The sequence below is a fragment of the Strix aluco genome, chromosome 1, assembly GCF_031877795.1.
Source record: "Strix aluco isolate bStrAlu1 chromosome 1, bStrAlu1.hap1, whole genome shotgun sequence".
Taxonomy (NCBI): Eukaryota; Metazoa; Chordata; class Aves; order Strigiformes; family Strigidae; genus Strix; species Strix aluco.
The window spans coordinates 47,464,329-47,492,317 of NC_133931.1; the positions used below are offsets into that span (position 1 = coordinate 47,464,329).

At 36.8% G+C, this 27,989-nt stretch overlaps 1 protein-coding gene and 1 non-coding gene across 2 annotated transcripts in view; both read left to right on the plus strand.

The window, feature by feature from the left end:
• Positions 1 to 27,989, plus strand: part of CCDC178 (coiled-coil domain containing 178) — a 177,961-nt gene that overhangs the window by 16,375 nt on the left and 133,597 nt on the right. The window contains 6 exon segments of the mRNA XM_074822648.1: positions 5,788 to 5,941; positions 8,946 to 9,041; positions 9,164 to 9,300; positions 21,834 to 21,981; positions 21,984 to 22,019; positions 27,279 to 27,341. Coding sequence (XP_074678749.1) covers positions 5,788 to 5,941; positions 8,946 to 9,041; positions 9,164 to 9,300; positions 21,834 to 21,981; positions 21,984 to 22,019; positions 27,279 to 27,341 — 634 coding nt within the window.
• On the plus strand, positions 18,023 to 18,093 carry TRNAG-CCC (transfer RNA glycine (anticodon CCC)). Its single transcript has one exon. It is a non-coding gene; the product is annotated as a tRNA-Gly (tRNA).

The following is a 27,989-nucleotide window of genomic DNA, read 5'->3' on the forward strand; positions in this document are numbered from 1 at the left end:
CATGTCAACCCGTCTTTGTCTAGAAATTGTTACTAGCACAAATAAACTTCGGGATTTTGCATGTTTACAGGCCAGCAGCATACTGCCAGACTTTCTAAAAAGACAGAAAGTAAGCAGTTATGAATTGTCATGTTTTAACCCCAGTAGGCAGCTGAGCCCCACGCAGCTACTCTCTCACTCCCCCCAAGCAGGATGGGGTGGAAAATCAGAAGGGTAAAGGTAAGGACAGTTTGACAGTTAAAACAAAAGCTGCACATGCAGGCACAGCAAAATAAGGAATTAATTCAGTATTTCCCATTGACAGACAGGTATTTAGCCATCTTCAGGAAAGTAGGACTCCGTCACATGTAACAGTTACTTGGGAAGACAAATGCCGTAACTCTGAATGAACAACCACCTTCCTCCTTCCTCCCTGCATCTTTTATTGCTGAGAGTGATGTCATATGGTCATATCCCTTTGGTCAGTTGGGGTCAGCTGTCTCAGCTGTGTCCCCTTCCCAGCTTCTTGTGCATGCCCAGCCTGCTCGCTGTTGGGGCAGTGGGAGAAGCAGAAAAGGCCTTGATGCTGTGTAAGCACTGCTCAAGAATAATGTAGACATCTCTGCATTATCAACAGTGTTTTCAGCACAAATCCAAAACATAACACCATACCAGCTACTATGAAGAAAGTTAACTGTATCCCAGCCAAAACCAGTATACTTACACACAAGCCCATTGTAATTCCTGCATTCTTTCAGTGAAATGTCTTTTATAGGCTTGTCTGCCATGAAGGCCAAAACCAAATCCTCAAATAACTGAGTAGTTGTGAGAGCTTAGGGTACTGCGAGTGACCTTTTTATTTGATGTACCAAATAGGAAGAATGGTTATACTTTTTAAGCTGTATGTAAACTGCTTTAATAATATGTGATAGAATAAAACAAGGCACACAGTAGAATTTGGGAGTGAGATATTTTGGTCCCCTCTGTGAAGGGACCCACTCTCAGAGGGACATAAAGAAGAGGTCATAGCTGCTGTAGCTGTTTTCTGTTGGCTTTAGATTTTCTTTTCATTTCTTTGTTCAAGAAGTAATTGGAATTAATGCGTGTGATTGTTTTGCTTACCGTTTATGGTGCTCAGTAGGCCATGGTGAAGAGCTGCACCTGATTAAAATAATGGGGGTTGGTTGTATCATTTACAGTTTCTTTAGATTCTAACATCTCTGCAACTTTATTTCAGAAACTGATTAGTGCTCAGGAACTTGAAACACCTTTTTCAGTCCCACAGAAGGAGTACTTACTGCCTGCCTCAGAATCTTACATGTTTTTAAGCACAAAGTAGCACTGACTTCTGCAAAACAGAACAGTCTTACAGTGTATTTTGGGGTAGATATCAGCCTCAGGAAATCATTACTTTGGCTAATATGGCTGGTGCTTTTGATGTCTGCTATCCAGGGAGATCTGTGCCTGCCAGTCAGCTAGACCAGAAACCTTATTGACATATTCTTGAGGAAAGGAAGGTTATTTAGATGCAATAATCCTGTTTCTTTAAGATACCATATCACTGTGGATCTCTTTGCAGTAAACTGCAGAATTAAAGAAGGATCATAGCTCTTCCTGTAATATGTTTATACTTTACTATGGGAGCAGAAGGCATCCTGGATAACATGCATTTACTCAAGCGATGTTACTGCTCAAGAAGTTCCAGTCTTGCACTCATAAAGTGTCTGTGAACTTGTAATAAGATCCAAACTGTCCTTGTCTCACTGAGTTGGTGTAGGGTAAAAAAAAATGTATTTTCCTATAAGATGGATAGCTTAGCAATACTAGAGGAATAAGTGTCTGATTTTTTTCTTTTGTCAGCATGTCTGACTTTTTTCTTTTTTGATTCTGACCTTTACAGTGAATTTCTTGGTCTTGTTTTTATTGAGTTCAGCATAATTTTGACACTACATTAGAGGTATTTATGGTAATTATATTTTACTGCCTCTAAGATTAAAAAGTGTCACAGTCAACATGTTTGTATTTAGTTAACTAAAGCTGAAGTTTTTTCATTTCAGAGCCTAGTTTGCAATCTGGAGAAAATATTAGTATATGAAAATTAAAATTGTAGTCAGAAATACAGCTAAACCCCAAGTATTTTATTATACAAAACCTGAGACCAGAATTCTGTAATACCAATACTTGTCAAAGCTGGAGTGACTTCTGGAAATTACTATGTGATTCTCCAATTAAAGTCACTGCATGTATCTAAGTGATGGAAAAGGTGTGTAAAGAGTAGGAGGTAATATTTACTTTTGATGGATATGAGCTGTGAATGCAAGCTTCACAGTGTCTTCACAATGTTTGGAATTTTAATTCTAGCCTAAATTTGTATATAGAGATGATCTGATCAGATGCTCATTAGCTCCTTTGTGGGTTCCAGCTGAGAGAAATCAGACAGCATGGACCCTGATTCTGTAACTGGTTAAGTTCATTGCAAAACTCATTTTGATTTTAATTATGGTAAAGATCAGGTCCTGAGTAAGAAGTATTACCAAAAATGTAGTGTGATTTATTACTATGTATTCAGATACTTTGCAAATCAGTTAAGTGTTTCACTGGCCTATTTAGTGTTCTGTCAACTTGTCTGAATTAGTAGATGCTGGCAAGAATTGTTAGCAATGATGATAGTGATCCATTGCTGGAGGTGATTTTATCATGTAATACCAGAATAAATGATGTTAAAAGTATATGATTTTACTTTAATTATTTTTTTATACTATTCCAGCATATACTTACTATTAAACTTTATTCCTTATCGATTCATATTTACAAAGTGTGGTCAGCAGCAATTTGTTATTGTCCTCTTGTAGGCAAATTGCTGTAGCTTGGGAGTCTAAACCGTAAGATGTATGAAATAATAAATATTGCTGTGTATTGTGATCCTTCTTCACTAGCATATATCCTCTGTGAAATTGGATTTTTACTTTGTTACTTCTTCCTGTTTTCCAAAGCAACTTCCATTACTTTCAATGTGCTTTCAGAAGACTTCTATATTTTATGACCTTTCCAGGATGTCTTCTGACTCCTTTTCACTTCTGTGAAATACTTTTCTGAAATGGGTCGGAAGGTAATGCAAGCAGTATTCCAAATGAAGCCATGTCAATTATTTTAACAGGGACGTCTTACTCTTATTTTTTATTCTAATGTTTTTCATCCTATTTCTTAATCTTACACCTTCTTAGCTTCTTTAACTGTGCTAAATGTTGAGTAGACTTTCCAAGTGTTTGTGGAAATATGTACATGTCTGTCTTGATTTGATATAGTTAATTTAGAATTTTTAGGTGTACTTAATTTCTTTGACCTTATACTTCTTTTGAGTTTGGACCCTAAATGGTACGTGCTGTTTTGTTCACCAGTTACTTAGTTTGTCTTGAAATTTTTCTTAAGTTTCTTAGTTCTTTTTGGCCTTGCCTATTGTAATCACATTATATGCAGACTTTTAATTTCACTACTCCTTGCCCTTTCAGATCATTTGTAAATATATCAAGGTAACAGAGATGGGATTTTGAGATACCATGCCGTTGACCTATTCTTTCAATGAAAATTGATTGTTTAATCTTACTTCTGCATTTTTTCATTAGGATTAGAATTTTTCATCTTGCCTTCTGACTACTTCACTTTTTAACAGCCTTTTATGCAGGATTTTGTTCAGTTTCCTTTAGAATTCTGTCATTGTGTCACAGCTGTCAGCTTGCAGTTGTAGGGCAGTGTGAGCAGTTTTCCTGTTTCGTTTTGGTAGTCTTGGTGGAAATCAAGGCTCTTGAGATTATTTCATGTGCAAGAAAGTGTGGTGTTTTCCTGTAACAAGCCTTTGTTCTGAGGTGCATTAAAATTGCTTTACAGGAACTCTTTGTTCTTTTGAAAAAAGTTATAATGTAAGTAAAATCCCAGTGATAATGGCAATAGTTAACTAATACCGGAAATTCATCATCTATACTGATAGAAATATACCATGTATGTTTTCTGTTTCATCTAGTTAAGTAATTTCCTATTCATACCACGTGACAGTGATGTAGACTGTTGTGCACCTTGTAACCTGTTTGTTTGTGTGAATGTGAATTAAATGAGTAGAAGACTGTTTTTTCTATCCCTCAGTGAAGAAATTAAATTTTTTTGCCTACTGTATCTTTTTTTTTTTTCCTCAGCCATTTGCTAGACTGGTAATTAAAGTCATACTCACATTACAGAGGAAGTAGACCCTTCAGCTGCCATCTGAGAAGGACTGGAATAACATGTGGTATTGATAGGTGTGAGAAAGACAGATTTGTGATGGCACAGACTTGGAAGACTGTTCTGCAGTTGATACTCTTTTCTTTATGTTCAGTACCATCAGTGAGAAAATGAAGATTGCATGAAACTCAAAGTACTGAGGCTGGGGTACATCACACAGCACAGTCTGTTATTTTTACATATACTTGCTGTGGCTGGTAGTACTGTATTTTTCCATGAGATTATACTCAGAAAGTTGTAGCTGATAGGTAATATGAGAAGAAAATTACAGTCTATGCCTGTTACATGTCTGTCATTAGAATAATTCCAAGTATCATTTATGTGTTTCTTTCATGAGTAGTGGGAACTAAGAAAGTAGAGGTGTTTGAAGTGTTAGGTTTCACGCTCACATTATATATATTCTGTGACATTTCGAATGCGACTTTGCAAGATAAGTCTTTACTCCATCACTAGATGAAATCTTGGAAACAAATGAAGAATGTCTATCAAATAATCTTGTAGGAGTGGCTCTTGAATTAGGGATGAAGTCTCTTCATTATTTTCTGTTGTCTTACTGCGTTTAAGTATGCAACACTCATTCAGGGGTTTTTGGGTTATAATGCAATAGATGTCTCTAAAACTCAACTACTGTTGGTCTTAGTTCTGCTGTGGTGGATTTATTTTGCCATTTAAGGCATGCTTCAGAATGTGTTATTGACCAGGATAGTTCTCTGGGGAGCATGGAGAAAACTCCTCTTTTCAGCCTGGTGAAACAATAATAAAAATAATGGACAAACACCAGCAATCATTATAAAATTTTAACCTGATGTTCCTCTATTTCTTCTGCCTTTCACCAAATCCATTCTCATACACGGCTGTAACAAAAGGCCTATGCACGGCCTATAATGAGGCCTAATAGTGTCTTGTGGGAGTGTTTTCCTGATGACTGTTGTAGTTATTATTATTTCTTTCTGTAATTATGGACAGTTTTCCTTCACATAATGCTGATAAATCTGCTATTCAGAGTGAAAGTAAAGTCCTTATCCCCTCCTTTGACCTTGCATACTGTCTGCAAGTTCCTTTTAACATGAGGAATTGATGTCAGTAAAAAATTTTCTTCACCAATGACATTTGTCCACAAAATGACAGGGCAGTGGATTGATTAAGTGAAAATGGCTCTGAAGTAGATTCAGCCACTAGCAGAGAAAGAAGTTGACTCCTGTTCTGTTTAATTAATGTATGAGGTATGAAACAAAGTCTTGTGTTTAACTACACCAATACCTGTTCAGAGGTCAAATTAGAAGCTGTAATGTTGGCAGGCTGTTTAAGTGCAAGTGAACTGGTAGCATGAGTAGTTTTGATATCTGGCTGAAATTGCATGAACCTGCCAGGGTAGATATTTTGAAATTCTCTCATGCATACCTGTTCAAGAAACGTAGTAGAGAATCAAAATAAATCTTTACTAATTCAGATCTGCTTTACATTTTCCTTTATGGAGAGGGACTACCTTGGAATATTTCCAAATAGATGGATTCACTTTGTGTGTATTTCTATTAGGAATGAGTTAAAGCATTCTGAATTTATTTGGACCGAATACTGTATGAAGTTAAAAGAAACAGAGGAGAAGATTATAAAGGATGAAAAACACCTTGAGGAGTTAGTGAAGCAAAAAGCAGAAATCCAGGAAGATGCAAAATGTTGGAACAGCAAAGTGAGTCTTGAATATTTATAAACAAGCAAGTAAATGAGTATCTTTTATTGAAAAGTACATGAATGTGTGAATATTTTGTATGTTTAAGAGTTAAGGTCCTCTGTAAACGTAAAAATACAAATACTGACAAAAATAAAACATGGTAAATTCTGTAGAACTCTCATGTTCATTCTTCTGTTGTAGTATTATTTTTCAGCTTTATTTATTAAAAATATCATAATAATCTTACATTCCTTTAAGTGACCTGGATATTTTTAGTTGTTGGATGTATATCTGCTTAATATTGCTTATCCTCTTAAATTATCTGGAAGAAAGTATGCATTTAGTGGGACAGCATAAACCTCCTCTTTCATTAGTAGATCTTTTGACCTGAAATGGCTCGTGATGCACTCTTACAGTATGCAGAGTGATACCCTATTTTACTTAAAATTCCCCTGTTTTCTGCTATATTTGTCTAGCATTCATTTTGAAATCTTGTACTTGGCAGTTTAAAAGCTAAACGGAGTTCCTCACACTGCCTGACTAGGAGTTAACAATTAATTGACAGCTCCATATGTGGAACCAGTAGAAAATGCCTAAACCAGGATTTAGATGCCCACAACAGAACTTATTATTTTTTTATATGTATGTGTATATATGTGTATGTATATATGTATAAATAAAGTATGAAATTAATTCTTCTGTACATGTCCAGTACTGTTGTGGTTTGTGCATCTAGATAGCTAGGTCCTGCTAAGGATCCAGTGGAATCCAGAATCTAGGTGGAGTGTTTCTGAGAAGCTGAATCTAGCAAGCATGCTCAGGACTTAAAAAAAAAACAAAGCACCCCCCCTGCAAAAGTAAAGATACAGTCATATTAGACAGCAACCAATGGGCACGTTCTTGCCATTTTTTTCCAACTATATTACAGTTTTCTTCCTGTTATTGGCACCAGCAATTGCTACCAACTGATAATTAGAAAACCACTACTTTCAAATAGAGCCAATACGTAGTAGTAAAAATTTTTTTTTTTTTTTGTCTTTCTGGATTTTTTTCTATCTGGGCTTGCCTGACCTGATATACTCCAGTAGGTACTACTGGGTATTAAGACCAGCACAAGGGAAAGAGAGAAATGCGCAATAGGGATAAGGTGGAACATGGAACTGCTCCGTTTGGTGACCACCTTTGGTTTGATTAGTTTATGCTAATGGTGAGCCAGAGTTAGGTTTAGCATAAAACTGTTCCATTATTGTCAACTTTGTTCAAAAACATAACTAAACCAACTAACTGAATAAATCTTTACAAATAATAACAGATTTTCAGAAAGCCCAAAGTAATTCTTCTGATCATCATAGAAAAGTTACTGGGACAATTGAGTTGTTTTGGGAATCAGGAAAATATTGGAATTATTTTCAGTGACTTCAGTGGGGTTTGAATTTGACCCAAATTATAACATGACAATTATAACGTACTTCAACAAGTTTGAAGACAGATTTAGTGATGTGAACTAGTATTTTTCTGCATTTTTTTTCCTGCTTTTTTTCCTTGTTTTATTTCATGCTGTCTTCAAATTTTATGTATGACCTACTGGGAGTGTTACAACTTTTGACACTGTAAGGACAACTCTGAGTTTTCTTTTTTTTTTTTGCATTACAAAAGGTATCTGTATGCATTAAATCCATTTTCTGTATCTGCATGGGCTTTGCTCTTCAAAGATTAGAAGAAACCCTTCTTATAAAATTAATCTCATACTTAACTATTCCTCCATTATTCTTCTGTCATCATCACCTGCACAGCGTGGCAGTATTTCAGGTCATTCCTGTCAAAATGTTTGCTCTAAAAACTCTGAAGGAAAAAAAATTCTGAATCATGTTTTTCTCGTGTATCAGCAATTTAAAAACTGGGACATTTTATTCATACTTAATCCATTGGGTTTTTTTCCCTGTAGATGTAACCAATTTCTTTGCCTTTCTCACACTTCCCCTGAACTATATTTTGTAGAATATTTTAAATATTGAAAGACTTCACAATTTGTTTTTTTATCTCCTTTTTCTAGGTTAGTAAAGGTGCTTCTCTGCAGTTTTTTCTCATAGATCATGTTTTATGATCCCTAACCATTCAGGTTAGGACCTTCAGTCCCCAACTAGTTGGGAAGGTACAGCCATACAAGGACAATGAGCAGAATCCTAGAGAAGTACAACAGAGCAGTGACATTCTGGACAAGATAACAAGACAAAGCCTGTATTGTTTCCCTCCTTGGCTGCTGGAACATAGGCACAAAGTATCTTATGTAAATCTGCTCTTCATCAGATTCTTGAAGTAGCAGTAGGAAATTACATGCTATTTAGAGTACCTGCATCCTAATTCTGTCCTGATCTTCCTGCATGTATTCTTTACCCTTATGCTAACATCCTTATCAGCTCTGATCCTGCTTGGACAGATTTGTTGTCTAGTCATATTCCAGTTAGACCCATATCTCTATGGAGATTGTTTAAATAAGTTCTGCCAGGGTAGCTATGTTGTTTCAGCCTCTGCAGAAGAAACAGAGGCAAAGGAAACAAAGGCTCAATGTGAAGAAGCATCCCTTTATCCATCTAAAGCCACTTTAGATGTTTTCCTTATCCTGTAGATACTTGCTTCCCTAACATCCTCATTTTTCCTTAAGCTCCAATGACTGATTGATCGTTGACTCTCTGTATGAATCTGTATTAAGTCAATAGGTATATTGAGATATTAAGGAAAAGCTTGAGGTTGAGAGGAGTTTAAGATATTCTGCTTAATTATACCACATATGTCATGTATGAATTAGCAGGCTGTGAGTGTGTGCTTACTGATACTGTGAAGTCTAAAGATTCTGCTAGGATACATCTCAATGATAATGTGCATAAGAGTAATATAGCACGAAATATCTCTAGTTACTGTTTCAGACTCTTCCTTCTAAATTTCTTTTTAAAATATATTGCTTATATATTACAAAGAAATATAGGAGATATTTGTGTTATTTACTTTACAAAATATTTTCTAGATAGAAGATTTGAATAATAAAATAGCTGCCCAAGGAGATGAGAGCGTAAAAATATCAGATGCTTCTTCTGAAGTGATTACAGCTGTGGAAGAATTAGTAAGTTTTTTATTGTTTTTATAGAAATGAAGTAGAAATGCTTGCATACTTGCATTTTCTGTGTTGTCCTGAAATAATTTCAACTTATGCTAAAGGTGTCTTAATGTTTTAATGTTCATTAGAAATCCACCAGAGAAAGTAATCTACAGAATATAAAGCAAAAGCTTCTCAGTACTAATGAAGCATTGGAGATTTTGAAACATGAAGATGAAGAACTTGAGGGAGAAAATGAAGAGTTTTTGCAAAAATTTGGAAATAGGTAATGCCTGCAATATGAATGTAGGAAGCAAGCATTATTTTTTCACTGAAAGTATGCCTATAAAAGCAAACCTTGCTTTTATTTTTAGTCTGTCTGTAAATATAACACTTTGATAATTAAAAATCACTTCAGGCTGAAATTTATCATCTTTTTTGGCCTTCACTTGAAAGGAAAATAACTAAGTTCTGCAAAAGACAAAACACATACTTTGACAATTAAAATAAAACAAAATGAGGAAGATTCTGAAATTCTCTGTATGTTAACAGAAACCTCAGTCCCCAAAACATTTTGGTAAAAACTTTTATGAATTTTATTTGTATTTTTTCATATACGATTGTTATAAACATAGAATCTGAAATACTGGGATTTTTTAAAATTCTTGTAAGACATGCACACATCTTTTGTCGTGCCTCAGTTTATTGATTCCAAATAGCTATACTTTAAACTATATTTTATATAATATTCTCAGGGCATTTACAATACAATAGTAAATAAACTCAATTTTTGGTTCTTTCTTCCTTTGGACACTAGGTGAATGCTGGTTTTATGTATCTGACAGGGTACCCTCTTTATCCCCCCAATAACTTTGGATTTTATTGTTTGGATTCAGTAAAGTCAACTGAAAAGAAATGTTCTTGAAAATAATTAGGTTCTTACAAGTTTTGCAGAAATTGATGACGTGAGTTGAATACAGATGTCTTGTCAACATGAAAACATTCCTTACTAGACCCCAAAAATTCCATACAAGAGATGTGGGAAAAGGGAGGAGATATAAAGATTAAAAAGAGGAGGAGGTATGTGCATACTCTTTAATAATGCTCCAAGTTGGAGCTCACACATTACATTCCAAACTAAATCAATGATGGGACACAATTGGGTAAGAAACCAGGCTTCATTAGTTCTGATGTTGATGGAATTACTTATTGGGATTAGTAGAACATTTTAGAATTAGTGCTGTAGCTTTGCAAAATTATTATTTTTGATTTAATCGTCATCTTTTTTGATGGATTATAACTTCTATTTCATCATACATGTAAGACAATGGAGAGAGATCTTGCCCACGGTGGATGTATTAACTGATAGGCTGAAAGAGAAAACTCAGATTTGTAAGAACACGTGCAGGCAAATGCAGAACATCAGGAGAGAGAGGGGAGTTCTCAGAAAACAGATTTGGGAAGCATTATCACTTGAGACCATCTTATACACTAAAATGTAACAGGGATCCTAGAAACACAGGACAAGTTCACAAGAGAAATCTATTTCATATATAATTAGTATTGTTGTGAGTGTGTCCTGATTATTGTTCTTCCACATGTTCAGGAGTTCCAGAAATGGATATGAAAGTTCAGATTCAAGACCCAGAGAATGGTTATGACAAGTCAGAGTAATGAAGGATTCCAAGATCTTAGTTTATTTATGTCTTCAAAGGATGATCTGAAGACATCCTTTGAAAGGGAGATATCTTTTCAGACTGCTATTTAGTCTAGTCCCAGGAAACAAAGAGGGGAGGCTGAATATAGAATTCAATTTAAGTATTTTTTTAAAAGAAAAATATTAATTCAGAAGAATTAAGTGTTAAATTGTACTCTAGTGGAAAAACAGGATTCTTAGCCTGATACAATCCCAGATTTCTGTACATTGCTTTCTTATGATAATTTAAGTTAACTCTTAGAAGGATTTCCTGGAATGCTATTTTACAGAGCCCCTACACTCTCTCAAATCTACTTTCAAGACCACTGACCTAGCTTGAAACATATTAGTTCTTAAGGGAGAAAGCAATTGCTAATCCCTCCTAAAAATTAGAAGTTGCATGCATTCCTCTTATGTGTTACAGAGTGCAAACTCAAAGGAAGAATGCTGTTTGTAGGGCTTTTTATTTGAAAATCCCCTTTTATCTTTTTGGAGTTCTCGACTGAATAAGGAGTGTTTTAAACAAAGGCTATAACTAACTATAGTTCTCTTGGGGAGCTTGCCATTAAGTGTTATGAGAGAGGCAAGATATGTGGTTCTGCTCAGAAATCTTTACTTTCTTTGATCTGCCACTAATTTCTTGCTTTATATTGGAAATATTTTGCATGTCAGATCATTAGTCTGATACTCTGAGCCTTTTGAAGCCTCTCACAAACTTTCTCAATATAATTGTGCTTTATTTTTCATTTTCCTTTCTGAGTACATTATGATTTCTGTATGGTCTTTTGTATCAGGGAAGAATTGCTGTACTGTATTTAATTGCTATATTCCATCAGAATGGGATTCTTAAAATCAACACATTGTCTCATGTTAGTCTAAGAATCAAAGTGCTTGTTTTTATTAATTGTATACTAACTGAGTCCTGACATGTACTTCAACAAGACTAAAAAGTGAGTGACTGTCCACCTCCTATTAGGCTGCAAGAAGGTAGAGAATTGTTTTCTAACATTCTTCCTAAAAAGCTTAGTTGTGTCTCTTTCCTATTTAGAACATGCAGTACCTGCAAGAAATACATCTCATGATCATCAGGGATTTTAGGGGTATGTGCAGTCCACATAGTCTCGTTTCCTATACAAGGTGGCTAAAAACCAAAGTTCAGCTGCTCCAGTTCATCTTATTGACTGAACTTCTAAGTTTGTGTCCAACTGTTAGTATTTTTCTTTAAAGTATTTCTGTCCTAGTTATATTTTGGTAGGATTTCTAATACAGTGGTCAACTGAGAATATTTGTTGGCTTGTCTAAACAGTTTTAATTTTGTTCTCTCACCTTTCTTTAAAACGATTCTTATTTTAGATCAGTTACCCAATAACCCTATGATATGGAGATTTAATCATAAGTATTATGTTCCCACTATGAAGTGCCAATTTCATTAAACACCCTCAAACCTGTCTTCTATAATGGCTGTCATATTAAATAAGAAGGGAAAGTGTTCTTGCAGTAGTAGCTTAGAGAAGAGTCTCAAATGTCTTAATGCTTTTGAAGAGAAGATAACAGTTCCTCAATTGAGTTAAGGCTACTTTACTGTCTAAATAATAATGTCTTCTGCATGACTTTTCTGAAGCCTGGGGAATGATTTTAGATACAATTTTTCTTCTGTCCTTATGGAAGTTTAACTGACTCTTCCGCTGATCTGTAAACATATGGTTCGTACCATGAGATATGCAGTCTTCTTTTGAAGACTTAACCATTTGGTGGGCATCATCTCATAATGCAAAAAATAAACAGATGAAATGTGACATTCCTTTACTTATTCCCAAGTGATCTTTATTCTCAGAGTGTTTTCTTGAGCATTTCCATTTTGTTTAGTAGAGATAATGTTTCACCTGCAACTACCTATCTTCCTTTTCAGAGGATGAGGTAGCATTTCAACAAGAAAAAGATAAGCAACCTGTATGTTTCATTGTCTCATACACTTTAACAAGAGTAGCATTTTTGTAAGTGCAGCTAAACATCGTAAATTTTCTCTTCTGTCTGTTTCAAACTGACTACTTCAGTCATACACAGAAAAACATTATTATTAACAGTTGGATCCTGGATACAATGCAAAGATTTTTATGTCTGTTTGGTACACTCCCTTCTCTCAGCCGTTGTTCATGAGAATCTGCTTTAGCTAAGAGAAACTTACTTTCTTACTACAACCAGTTTCCAATCTGAACAAAGTGAAAACATTTTCCTCTTTAGTTCAGAATATAGCAGCTGTAAAAAAGGTACTCTGTTCCAGACCTTCATGTGCAGCTGACAGTTCAGATGGTGACTCTAGTTTTCACTGTGGATTCCTTGAGTAGGAGTGGTTCTCATCTCTCAAACTTCAGTACTACTAATTTAATGTATTTTTAAAAATATCTGTATAATGCAATAATGCATGTGTTTTCAATCTGTTGGGACCACTTCCAATACAGTTCTGTCACGTGGCATTCCCACACCTTCAAGGCCTTCACCAAGGTTGTTGCAAAGGGTAACAGGTACCATCTGTATCTGGATAAATAGCTAAGACTTTCAAAGAAGACTTATTCCTCACTTTGTCCAAATTCTCCTAGTTCTTTTTCGTTCTCTGAATAGCTGGTAAACCATCAGTTGTCCCATCTATATCCTGTGCAAATTCTGGGGGTTATTTGGGCCATGTTGGAGTCATGTGAACTCAGAACAGATGACAGTATATATGATATATTCTGTTAGACTCTGCAGATGAAATCCATAGGTTGATCAGTTTCAATGTGCCACTTGAGAAAATGTGAAAATTAACCTTGTAATGAGATTGTCAGAAGATACAAAATCATTGGAGCATCTGTGTATGTCTTTGGCATCCAAGAGGATGCTAACAGGGTGTAGCTCTGCTAGGTGGTAACTCAAAAGCATTGTCTACCAAAGAACAAAGTTTGATCATCAGTGCTCTGAAACTCATATCCTTGGTGACCACATTCATATAATGACAGATAACAACAATATTGGTGGTATATATCAGCAAACTCCTTTCCTGTGAAGCAACCTGTCCCTGGAATTGAGACATCTAGCATTGTATGTTCTCTGTTTTTTACTGAAGATGCTAACAAGTTGCATCAAGCTGGGGGGTGTTTTTTGCCATTTTCAAGGTCTGTGTCTCGCTGAAGTAACCCTTTTGCCTTGAGTTGCCACAGTTATGACCAGATGTCTTGCTCCAAAGACAACCTGAGCTACTCAGGAGCTGGAGACTGCCAGATCACTTGAGCCCAGGAGTTCTGGGCTGCTGTGTACTGTGCTGAGTGGGGGTCCACACTAAGACTAGCATCTATATGGTGATCCCTGGGGGACTTGGTCAGCATGTTGTCTAAGGAGAGGGAAGGTGTTACTGCTGATTGTCTTCAAGAGATGGTTCCCAGCGTACTGGAATGACAGCAGTGTGTGGGCTGAATGCCAGACTAGGCTCAAGGCTTTTAACATACATAATTCAGGCAAAGGAAAAAAACACAGCAGACAGCAAAAGCTGAAAGCAGCCATTATCAAGACCTACCCATTAACACACTGATCAAATACATCATTATCTTGCATCCCTCTTGAGCCCCCATATTGTGTCTCAGAAAAGACTGGTGGGTTGACCCTGGCCCCCACCCCCTGCACAGTGAGGAAGGGAATAGGGAGAATAAAATCAAAAAAACTCATGGGTCAAGATAAAGACAGTTTAATAGGGTGGGGGAGGGAAACCACAACACCCAAGGGATGCAAAAGTAGTCACTTGCCACCTCCCACAAGCAGGTGAATACCCAGCCAGTCTCTGAGCAATGGCCACCTTGGAAGTCAAAAAACCCCACCTCCTTCTTCCCCTACCCCCATTTTATTGCTGAACATGATATTAAATGGTATGAATTATCCCTCTGGCCAATTCAGGTCAGCTGTCCTTGCTGTGTCCCTTCCCCACTTCTTGTCCACCCCCAGCCTACTTACTAGGGGGGCAGAGTGGAAAAAAAGAGAAAGTGTAAGCACTGTTCACCAGTAGCCAAAACACTGGTGTGTTACCAACAGTGTTTTAGCCACTAATCCAAAACACAGCACCATGCAGGCTGCTATAAAGAAAGTTAACTCCATCTGAGCCAGACGCAGTAAACCTGTCCAGGGGATTCTGTACCTATTCTGAACTGATGCTCAGAATTATCCTCAAAGTAGGATTGGACTGGTCATTAACATCTCACTATCGCCACCTGTCTGAAAGTTTTGTTACAAATATCTTGCTGTTATCAAGACGGTGGCTCTCTTTTTTACACTTGTGTTGAACTTGAGGAGCATCTGTTGGCTGGTTTTTTCTCACTACTCCGTTCCTCATTACTTCTCACTAGTTTGATCTTACTATATTTTAGTAATTGTTTTCTTTGTTAATATGTATTTAGCAACGCATACTAAAAAGAAAGGTAAAAGATTTTTATGTTGTTATAATATTCATTTTCTTACTAGATTTGAAGGTGTTTTGGTTGCTAGCCAGCTCCTTTATTTTCACATTGTGGTAGTTTCTTCCCATCCCCAGCCCACTGAAACATCTTTTCTGCTTTTCCATCACACAGATCTGAAGAAATTAGGGAAAGTGTTTTCTGTTACGAAGGATCCTGTTTAATAGAGGAACTTAAACTTAGTGCTCATGACTATGATGAGGACACCTTTTAATCAATTTTTGATTTGTTCACTACTGAATCTTCTTGAGTACTGTTTCACTTAATCAGAGGGGGAAACAAGACATCCATACTGTGTTTGCTGATCCCCTTTATACTGTGGGTTTTTTTCCTCAAATTACCTTATTACATGAACCACGCAGTTGGTTTACAAGTTTTCTCAATCCAGCATATACACATCTTCCTGTCAATAAATGTAAAATCCTTACCTCTTCTTACGGAGAATTAGCGATTTCAAAAAGTTCCTGTGTTTTTGCTTGATATGAGAGACATTTCTACCTCCCACATTTTCTAAAATGGATATCATACTCTCTCAGCATCTTTTATGAGACCACTGAAGCAGGCTTGCTTTTTATAATCAGAAGTGTACTTCAAATTATGGTGATGGAATTGATGAGGACAGCTTCACACACACTGATGGAGTGCTGTGCAGAGGCATCCAGAAATAACGTTGACTTTGGCAAAATGATCCTGAAGTAATTTTTTCCCAAAGTATTCCAAGACATATCTCCAGGTAACTTGTGATTGAGCTTAGAAGGATCTAAAATGCAATGTTTATGCAAACAAGTATTTGGGTGGGGAAAAGAGTTCCAATTATTGGAATACTTTGGAATTTGTTGTCCATATGAACATTCACCCCCATCTGTGTTGCCTTTCCTTCATAGTATGTTAAGCATCTTGGATGAAAGAAGCTCAGGAAAAACAGTTCATTTGACCTGATATGTAATGGCTGAGTCTATCTTACAGATACTGCTATTAGATCAAAAAATCTCTGGTCCATGTTCTATGCATAGTTATTGAATGTATGAAAGATTAGGGAAAGAAAAATCAAAAACTTACCATGTTTCTCAAGCGAGGACGGAGTTCTGAGTAAGCCTCAGAAGCTGTGATAAAATTTTCAACACCTGTACATAGAGTGGAATATGGAATACGTGCACTGGAGAACTGTAGTTCTTCTTTCAGTTGTAGTCCACTTGCTTTTCTGCTTGGAATATTTATGTTCCTCTTGCATCCATGCTTAAAGTGTTTTAACCTCCAGAGTCTTAGGTACCCTTGTATGCATCAAAACAATTTTGCTCCACATAAAAGGTATAGGAAATCAGAGTGGAACAGTAATTGTTTGGTTCCTTTCATTGCTTCCCAGCTTCAGCACAGATCTGCTTACTCTGCACTGTTCAGATGAATTGCTCTTTTGGCTTTGGTATGTTGATATTTAAGTCTTTTTATAATCATAGATATTTTGGAAGAAATTTGTGAAGCCAGTTACTCTCTACCTTCCCAAAAAGAAGATTAACTATGCTTATACCCATTTTAAGAAACAATCAGATGAATTTTTTTTTTTTAGGGTTTTCAGTGTTTGCTGTTTCAAAACTTCCCTAGGGAAAGTGAGTAGTTAGTTGCCCAGTGACCTTTTGCCAGTATTTTAGAATATGTGTTACTTTCTTCAGGTAATTCATTTCCAGTAGATAACTCTTTTTCCTACATAGTCTACTATAAGTATTGTTCATATGAGGATGTTATGGGGCATATGGAAATATTAAAAGTGCTTAAGTAGGAGAACTGCATGTGTCATGAAGTATGTGATTTTAAGTCTTCTACATCTGGAATTTGTAAAATTAAGTCATCTATCTCTGATGCAATAATTAATGAGACCTACTTCAGAATCAGGTCACAAGACCATCTGTAGAAAACTTTCTGGTTTGAAAGTGATGTGATGGTGGTCTGAATAGTTCAAATCAGTATTATCAGAGACTATAGGATTCCAAAACTCTCTAATAACTAACCAGAAACCATTACCAAAAGTGTATGGAAATTATTTGTTCAGGGACAGATTTACAACTGAAGTTGCATCTGGTAGTCAGAATATCCCTGAACCTCTCTTGGCTGGGTGGAGTATTGTAATTGCTTCTGATCCCATCTAAGTATTTGGTCTTTGGGCTCAAGGCATCACATACTGTACCTTCACAAATTCCTCATTTGCCAGTGATTCTTCATAACATTATTTTCTTGACCTCCTTCATCAGTTTGTCTGTAACTGGTAATGCACTTAGAGTTATAACTCTCATAAGTCATGGTTATGTCACAGCCCTGGTTACTACTCACATTGGTATTATTGGTCTCTATCTATCTCACTGCTAACCTCACTGGTGTGCAGGAAGGTATAATCTGTGTATGTGGTAGAGCCAGACCCGTGGAAGTCTAAAGAATAGAACTATTAATACTGTCTAATGAGATGGCTCCTAACTAAATGGTCTTAGACTTGGAAGTACCAGAGTACATCTGCTTTCATATTGCCTCCCTTCAGCCAAAAAATCTTTGTTGCTGTTGCTTGTTATCATCTTTGAGCATTATCATCTAGGGAAGGTTTGGGCCATTCACATGTGTACTCTTGGCTATATTTTTCTTAACATGCTTGTAGTAGATCTTGGTCATCTCCAGTGTTTTAATTCACAGGAACAAGAACCTTTAGGCCTGTGCAAGAATTTTTTTCTCAGCAACTGAAAAAAGGGCTAGCAATCCTTTGCATTTAAGGACTGTCTAAACTGATAACTGACTATGAAGCACTTTGAACCCTGGAGAAGCTCAGGGTGATTTGATTATTTAGAGGTTGCAGGGAAGCACCAGTGGTGTAGTGGTATCATGCAAGATTCCCATTCTTGCGACCCGGGTTCGATTCCCGGCTGGTGCAGGAAACAATCCTCATCTGTTGTTCTGTGCAGCAGCTGCAGGCTTATAATTTCTAAATAATCAGACTACCATGAGCTACCCCATATATCCCTGGTTACACCACTGACAGTCTGAGATTGGTGAAAGTAGTCTCATTTTTCATGCAGAGCTCAGTTTTTTGGTAGGGCTATTACACCTCCTGCAATATCTTTGAAAAATGCTTGTATGTGAATTTATGTAAATCAGTCAGTCATGACTCTAAACACAGGGTTTTACAGGTGTGTGACACTGCTGAAGCATCTAGGTGATATTTTGCATTTTGGAGAGATCATATTGCAGTTTCAGTTCTATTGGGACTGAGTTCCTGTCTCCATCAGATTGGTCAATTGCTTGGGAATCACAGTAAGTTGAGTCTACCTATGGCAATCTCTTAATAAAGGGCAATTGTAATACATACTACATACATGGTATATGTTAGGTATAGTTCATCGAGATGCATATAGGCAATGTTTTCTGTTCTCTTGCTTTGTGCTTCTATGTTACTTGAATTTTGGGGAGGGAAATTAAGTTGCTTGTGGGCTTGCGCTGTCTTACAGGTTTTTCAAGAACTATATAGAAGATACTGCTGACTGTAAGACTATATCTAGGAATCAGCAGTTCACATACTCTGAAAGTGGGATGTGCAGAGAGTGTATGTGTGTGTGTGTGCATGAAATAATCCACGAAGTTTAGTCCTTGTGCAGTTAGACATCTTTGGGTTTTGTAAGGTAAATGATGTTTCCTTCCTAACTAAGCAAATGACACCCTGTATTAAAGAAGCTCTTTGAGAGAAATATTCTGGCCACTGATTCAGCTAAGGAAATGTATGACGAATGCCAGCCTTTTGTGGGTTTGCAAATTAAGTATCAGAAACAATGCTGTATATCCTGTGAAGATTCTTACAATACCATTTAGGTTTTTCAGTTTATTTTTCAGTGATCCCATTCTTCCACAAAGAAACATTCAATTTAAGAATATTAAGTTCTAATGATACAGAGGTTGTATTCTGTCAGTCAAAACAATATCAATGTTTACCTGTGGGTTTTTTGTATTTCATTCGGTTTGGTTTTTGCTGTGTAATCCAACAGTCTAATCGACTGGTATTTTAAGTTCACTTCTGTTAAACAGTTCACTTCTACCAAAAGTTTGTTTGTATGCAAACAAACTAAAATTGTTTTATGTGACCTAAGAATTCTGCAAATAGCAACATACTTAGGATTTTGAATTCATCAGCTCTGTAACTAACCTGTACCACTGCACTGCTATGAAGTACCCTAGACATGGCCATTTATTATAAGATAGATGAACTGAGACTCTGTGACCAATTTTAACACTTTCAGATAAAAGGGCTGTTCTTGCCACTTTCTTTGCATCCAAAATTGATAGCTTTGTATTATAGTTGGGAAGAGGGGCCCAAGAAAGCTGTTTAATATTCAAGGATCACCTCCTTCAAGCTCAAGAGCAGTCCATTCAAATGAGTAGGAAGTCAGGCAAAAATGCCAGGAGGCTTGCATGGATGAACAAGGAGTTCCCAACAAAACTCAGACACAAAAAGGAAGCATACAGAAGATGGAAGCAAGGACAGGTAACCTGGAAGGAATACAGAGACATTCTCTGAGCATGCAAAGATGCAGTTAGGAAAGCCAAAGCCCAAATGGAATTGAATCTGGCAAGACATATCAAAGGCAACAAGAAGGGGTTCTATAAGTGCATAGATCACAAAAGACTATGGAAAATGTGGGCCCATTGCTGAATGAGGCAGAGAACCTGATGACACAGAATATGGAAAAGGCTGAAGTACTGAGTGCCTTCTTTGCTTCAGTCTTTACTAGCAAGAACCAGCCTTCAGGAATCCCAGGTCCCAGAGACTGGGGGAAAGGCTGGAGCAAGCCCTTCCTCCTTGTGAAAGAATACTTAAGGGAATACTTAAGCAAACTGAACATACATAAGTCCATGGGCCCTGATGGTATGCACCCACGAGTGCTGAGGGAGCTGGCAAGTGTCATTTTGAGGCCACTCTCAATAATTGTTGAGCAACTGGGAGAAGTGCCTGAGGACTGGAGGAAAGCAAATGTCGCTCCTATGTTCAAGAAAGGCAAGAAGGAGGACCCATGGAGCTACAGGCCAGTCAACCTCGCCTCAGTCCCTGAGAAGGTGTTGGATCAGCTAATCCTGTGCCATTTTCCAGGCACATTTCACAAGGACAAGAAAGTCATCAGGAGTAGTCAGCATGGACTCACCAAAGGGACATTGTGCTTGACCAGGTTGGTAACCTTCTATGGTGAAGTGAGTGGCCTGGTAGAGAAGGGGAGAGCAGTTGATATTGTCTACCTGGACTTCAGTAAGGCTTCCAACACTGTCTCCCATTAAGATCCTTATAGACAAGCTGTTGATGTATTGGCTGGATGAGCAGTGAGGTGGATTGAAAACTGGCTGAATGGCCAAGGCCAGACGGTGGTGCTCAGTGACAGAAAGTCAAGTTGGAGGCCAGTAACTAGCAGTGTAACCCAGGGCTCAGTATTGGGTCCCGTCGTGTTTATCTTCATTAATGATCTGGATGATGGGGCAGAGTGTACCCTCAGAAAGTTTGCTGATGACACCAAACTGGGTGAGGTGACTGATACACTGGAGGGCCATGCTGTCATCCAGAGGGACCTCAACAGACTGGAAAAATGGGCCAAAAGGAACCTCATGAAGTTCAACAAGGAGGAGTTCAAAGTCCTGCAGCTAGGGAGGAACACCAGGCACCAATATATGCCAGGGGCAACCCAACTGGAAAACAGCTTGACAGAAAAGGCCCTTGGGTTCTGGTCACACCAGGTTGAACATGAGCCAGCAATGTGCCTTTGCCACAAAGAAGGCCAATGGCATCCTGGACTGCATTAGGAGGACTGTGGTCAGCAGGTTGAGGGAGGATTCTTCCCCTCATCACTGGTGAAGCCACACCTGGAACACTGTGTCCAGTTCTGGGTTCCCCAGTATAAGAGAGACATGGGCTACTGGAGAGAGTCCAACAAAGGGCCATGAAGATGATGAAGGGACTGGAGCATTTCTCACCTGAGGAAAGGCTGAGAGAGCTGGGACTGTTCAGCCTGTATAAGAGAAGGCTCTTGATAATGTATATAAATACCTGAAGGGAAGGTGCAAAGAGGGTGGAGCCAGGTTCTTTTCAATGGTGCCTAGTGACAGGACCAGAGGCAATGGGCAAAAACCAAACCACAGGAGGTTCTGTATTAATGTCAGAAAGCACTTTTTCACTGTGAGGATGACTGACCACTGGCACAGGTTGCCAGTGCAGGTTGTGGAATCTCCATCCTTGAAGACATTCTAAAGCCATCTGGGCATGGTCCAGGGCAACTGTTTCTAGGTGGCCATGCTTGAGCAGGGTAGTTGGACCAGATGACCTCCAGAAGTTCCTTCCAACCTCAGCCATTCTGTGATTCTATGATATGGGTTAACAGTACAGATATGTAGGAAAAAAAAAAATGGATACATATAATTGTATGCTATCAATGAACTATCAGGGTTTATACTCATGAATAAAGAGACTTTAAAGTTTTGAGGAAGATCCTGGTGTATTCAGCATCAAATAGCAGGATGATAAAATACCACTTTTGATTGTAAAATTTTTTAGTTTTACTTATTCAGTATTGGGTTTTACTTTTATTTGAATTAATATACTTCGTAAAATGAAATGTAAGATGGTCTGTTTTATTTCAACAGTTCAAGAAAAAAGAAGGCATATCAGTCAGAAGTTGAAACTCTCTGCAAAAGCGTGTGTCAGATTGAACAGCAAATAGAAAGACTAAATGAAGATCTGTGTGATGCTGAATTGTCCTACAGTGAAAAAAAAAAGAAAGTATGAGGACTTAAAAAAACCCCAAAACTACAGAAGAAATGTCTTACAAGGTATAATTTTTAACTAAATTAATTTTTTAGAGTGGAAGAATTGAAAATAATGATCTTTGTATCAGAGATTTATTGGGCAAGCAACCTAATATTAAAAAAATAATAATTTAAAACTGTGTATTTTGAAACACTTAAAAAATAGCAAATAACAGTCTCTGGAAGAGAAAATAAATTGGTTACTAGGTCATAGATAATGGCAGGTCAAAAAGTAAAGTTGACACATTAAATATGCTCAACTATACAAAGATTTTGTTATTCCTAGGTGATTTAAAATGAATACTAACAAATAACAATCTCATTCTTTATGTAACTAAATGATTAGAAGAATTTGTAAATCAGTACAGTTTTATTTGATGCTAAATGTAACCATTGTAAATTAAATACATTAGAATAATTATTTAATTATCATTTGGATATCATTAGTTATCTAGAACTGAAATTTTAATTCATCCTTATATATAAGACTTGCCATGACTATGAAGGCTTACGAGACCTGCAAGACTTTTGTTTTGTCACTTTACATAATTCTTAAGGAATAATACTATATATCTGCATACAGCTTTTAGGATCACTGTTATTGCAGGGCGTAGGATTCAGCATTCAAAAATGTGGTAAGAAAATAATATGGGGAATTTTTAAGGGTTTTTTATACCAGGGAGATATAATTGGTGTTTTACCTATCCTTCACTAGAGATCTTCTGCTGTATGTAAAGTATAGATTGCCTGTAAGGAAAGACTTTCAGTTTTATTTTCTGTAATAATTTTAGGATTTCCTAACTTGTAAGTAGTAAAATGAAAAACATTAATAGTATTTTCCTGATTATAATATGCATCGGTATGTTAGGCACTTGACATGCTTCCTGCCTTCCTTTTCACCTACATGCTTGCCAGAGGTAAAGGTATGTCCAAGTACCAGCCTCTGCTTCTGAAAAGAGGAATTATTGGATGTGGTTTAAAACAGAGTCCGTTAAAAAGTTTATAGACCCAAGGTAAAAAATAATAAAACATGAGCTAGAGAACTTCAGAGCTGTTTTCACAATGAATAGGAGTGAGTCAGTTTCGTGTTTGTTAAGGCCTTTCATAGTGCTGGGTTGTCTTTTCTTGGTTCAAATTTATATTCCTGACAATATCTGAATTTGCACCATGTAGTTTTGTCCTATAAATTGTCTTTTTTGGTATATTATGCTGGTTTAATAACCATATGTTTTAGTATTAAATTTGTATGACTTTTCTGTCTTGTTTGTATACAAATTTGCCAAGCACCATTTTCTCTACAATCTCAGTGTTGTGTGCTGAAATATTTACACAAATGGATGTTCAACTGTATGATCAGAGGATTCTATTAGGATTCTTCTTATGGTTTAAGTATTTAAGGGATGCTAAATATTAGTCTAATTAATTAGGATTTTAGAAGGGATTCAGTCAAAGCCCCTGCTTATTTGCCATCCTACATCATATTTTTTTGTGTGTGTCTTAATTTATATTTTTCCTTTAACTATTAAAATTAATTTAGAATTGATGTATTTTTACAGTCGTATTTTGGATTTTTGACATCCACAGCATTCTGTGATAAGGACTTCCAACAGTTTCATCATATGTTGTGTGAAAAATTACTTTGTTTCTTTATTTTCTGCTGAGCATATACTCTCTTCATATAATGCCCTGGTTCTTATTTTCAAAGATATATTGGTCAGTCATTCCATATTTGCTTCCTATATGTCAGACATGACTTTATAGGGTTTTATCATATTCTTTCTCTTTTTCAAGCTGAACTCTCCTAATCTATTAACTTTAATGAATAGAAACTGTCCCATGTCCATCGTCCAGTTCTGTTTTCCAATTCTATTATTAGGGGAAAGAGCATGGAGTATTCAATATGTAGACACAGCATGGGCATATATAGTGGTATAAAGATGACTTCTGTTTTGTTCTCTATTCCTTTTTTGGTAGTTCTTAACATTACATTTATTCTTCTAAATGCAGTGAAGCATTATATTCGTCACTATCATGTTCCTGTTTGATTACTAGCCAGCCCAGAGTCCAGCATTGAATAAGGACTTTGCCCTAATGTATAAACATACATTAACCTTCATTGAATTTTGTCCTCTGCAAATAAGAAGTCCAGCAGCTTTTACTAAATCATCTCATGAAATCCTTCATTTTCCATATTGTTTCTGAATACATTGGAAACCACAGGATCCAGTGTGGGTACTTGCAAGACCTCACTGTATCTGCCACTGTGAAAACTGGTGATTTTTTTCTATTGTAGGTCTTCTGTCTTTAAATACATTATATATTCATGTGAGGACTTTTATTCTTAACTCATGGGAAATTAATTAAGGAGTTATTCATATAATACTTTATCAAATACCATTTAGGAGTCCAAGTAGACTACATCACCCAGATACCTCTCCTCTACATACCTAAATCCTTCAGAAAACTGATTAATTTTGAGGCACTGCTTCCCAGTCATGCTGATTCTTCTCCTATGCATCAAATATTCCATGTGTCATCTAATTATTATTTTCAGAGTAATTCATATTATGAGTTTGCTTATTAGGACTTTAGAGGTTTTATTTGGATTTGGGCTTTTTTCCCCATCATATTCTGTTTTCTGAGTGCTTCATGGTAAGTCTGTGTCCTGGTTTTGACCAGGATGAAGTTAACTTTCATTGGAGTATTTCATACCATGTGATGTCATGCCCAGGGACATAGGTGGGTGGGCTCTCTTGGGCGGGTGCAGATTTTCGGTCCAGTCCGTGTGTGTGTTGCTGGGGGGGGGGGGGGGGGGGGGCGGTCGTTGCGCTCGGTAAGCCACTGCTGCATTTTACCCATTTCTTTTTGGACTCACTATTGTTACTGTTGTTATCTTGTTATATTTAATAAATTCTTTCTTTTTATTCAACCTATGAATTCTCTTCTTTTTTTTGTCCCTCCCCTATTTCACCGGGGAGGGGGGAGGTAAACAGCAGGCCATGTGGCATCTGGCTGTCTTTAAGTGCTTCTGATCATCTGTTGGCCTTACATTGTCTCTAGCAGGCTTCCTATCAGATGTGTTTGGATAAGAACTTGCTTTATGTCCCTTGCAGGTTTTTCCAAAAACTCTTACTTAGCTTGCCTGATGGTATATTTAGATTTAAATAGACAAAGTTCAGGATCTTTTCTGTTTTCCTTTTTTTTAGACATAATTTCAACTTTTTGTCTTGCTGCTAATAGCTTCCCTTCTGTTTAGTGGCGTTGATTTTCTTTCTGATATTTCCAAAGCATCTGTCAAAACTTGGCTTGCATGTGCTTTGAGCCTCCAATATGATATCTGTAATTAATCTCCCTCTGGCTTACAAGTATTTCACTCTTTTAGCTGTTCCTCATAAAGTTTTTAATAAACTCCTCTAATTTTTATAAAAATTCATTTTTTAATTTGACTACCATGTTACTTTTTGCATTTTGTTGTTCCTTCAGCTCTCTTGTCAAGTCATAGTTAGTGTTAACATCCCGGGCATGTAGTCAGTCAGAAATGTATCTCAAAACTATACCTTTATGGTTAGAGATGGAATTTCATTCTGTAGGCATTCTGGTTTACTTGTTGGCAGAACTTAATTTCTACATGAAGCCATTACTAGTGGTCCTGCCTTCAGAAATAAGATTGCTTTACAGCGCCACTAGATTGCTTCAGTGCCCTTGTTAATGCCTCCATTCCTACCACTTTGCAGAATGACTATTCTGTCGGCAGCTTTAAGTTAAGATAGCCATATTTAGTCTTGATTACCATAAATTTGCAAAAGCATTGTGTTTGTAATAATTTGAAGTATACATATACGCATGAAGATATACACAGGGAAGGTGACCAGTTGCAAGAGACATTTGCTAGGTAAAAATTAGTGGGAATGGAGTGCACAGAAGCTAAGATACCTCTGTACCTAATCAACAGCTGAATGGTGGTGAATTTTGAATATGATCATATAAATAAAGGTGCAATCTATAGTTGACTGCCTGGTCTCTGCTGATACTCTGTGAGAGCAACCACCCCCTGGTGTGTCTGAAAAAAGTGTCTGTCTGTAACCACCAGTTAAACTGTATCCTTGGGCTACTGAATAGAGTGAAATTATATTCATGCAATCATCAAGTGTTATCATTAGTCATTCAAAATGTTGCTGCATTTTGGAGAGTAGGCCAGATGCCACACTTTGTCTAATAGTCTCAGGATTTGGATTCAAACACACTATATGCATATGTGGACAAGGAGGTGTGAGGGGGGCGGAGGTCCATGGGCACAAGTTGTTACTTGGAGTTACCCCTTGGAGCAAATGTATAAATTTTCATCTGGAAAAAAAAGACCTTTACTCATTGATTACAGGATGTATTTTCCACATGAACACTGATCTCCATCACTTCTATTTCCTTGAAGTTCCTAATAATTTGGGGGATTTGGGGTCTGAGAATACATGGGGATGTTTGGCACCAGTTTTTGTATTTTCTTATGTACATGGCATCTGGCAGACATTTCTTTATGCAGGAACCTCCCTGTCCACGTGCTGATGGCATATGCAGTGCCAAAGTGCAGATATGGAGGTGAATAAAACATCGTGAATAGATATATTTCAATAATAGACTTGATGAGTCAATTTTTTACTTTGCTGTTGGGCATGCTGTGCCTAGTTTTTCTTAAACAATGAGTTTTCCATTTCCTAAATTTGCTTAAAAAAGAAACAGAAAGCCCTAATTAGGGTTTGACTTAGATTGTAATGAGGTATAGTTATGATGGTCTGCTAATCTGGCATACATTAGAGGTTTTCAAGGTGCAAACTATAATAATGTGCTGTATAACTGTTATCCTAGACATGAGTACGATAGTCATATAAGAAAGGGCTAAAAGATGTCCAGGTTTTTTACTAGAAATTACAAAAAAAGTCTCATCATGTAAAATACAGAAGGCACTGAGATTTTAAAATTTTGAACATTTGATGCTCAATATTCATTTAGGTAAGCCAGCTCAGCTTCTTCATGTATTTAATTATTTTAAGCTACCAAAAATAAATTACACTAAATCTAGAAAATATTTTCTTATAGTATGGTCTATATTTATTTACCTCTTGTGCCTGAGACTCTGTTGGAATTTCTGTTTTTAATATAGTTTTATGATACTTGAGAAAAAATTTAAAAGCTATGCTCATCTTTACTGTGATGTTAGTGTTAAATTTTCATTGCTGTTGTCTATTAACTTGTTTTCTTATGTTGTATATGGCTTTTTTTTCCCCTAAGAATTCAGAGTGGAATCTTAAAAAAGAAATTCAAGATCAGAAAGGAGTTTGTAAAGTGACTCAGGCAAATATGACAGTAACCATTTTACTTCAAATCTAAATTCTTCTACCTTCTTTTTACTTCCTACCACGAATTAACTTTGAGTACCCTGTGACCAACTCACATAGAAGGCTAATGGGTTTTGCTAAGTAATGATGCCTGCTGTTTAACAACTAGGAAAATTTAAATACTCATGAAAACATGAAACACTTTATTTGTTTTCCAGTTATTCACAATAATTTCCAGTTTGCTTTAAAAGATAAAAAACTTTTAGTAATAATCTGTATATGCAGTGATATAATTTGAATATTTTTCTTCAGTTTCTGTAGAAACTGCAATCACACCCGCAGCATGCCTTATATTGCCACATGCATATGTAAAATAGGGTGGCCCTAACACCATTTATTTTCTCCTGATGTGAATTTCTAAATTTACACAACACACTTTGGTGTCCCATTTTTGATTGTCAACTGTAGCTCTTCAGGACTTCAGTGATGCTTTTCAACCATCCTCAGGCAAGCGCTGATATTTCTTCAGCTTCTCTCACTGAAATCCCATGTTTGTCATCACCAAAAGGGGTATTCCATCTGTATCCATCCTTTGGCGGATGGATTCCATCAGCTGTCTTCTGCAAGAGCATGGATAATAATCATATTCAAACTGTTGTAGTAA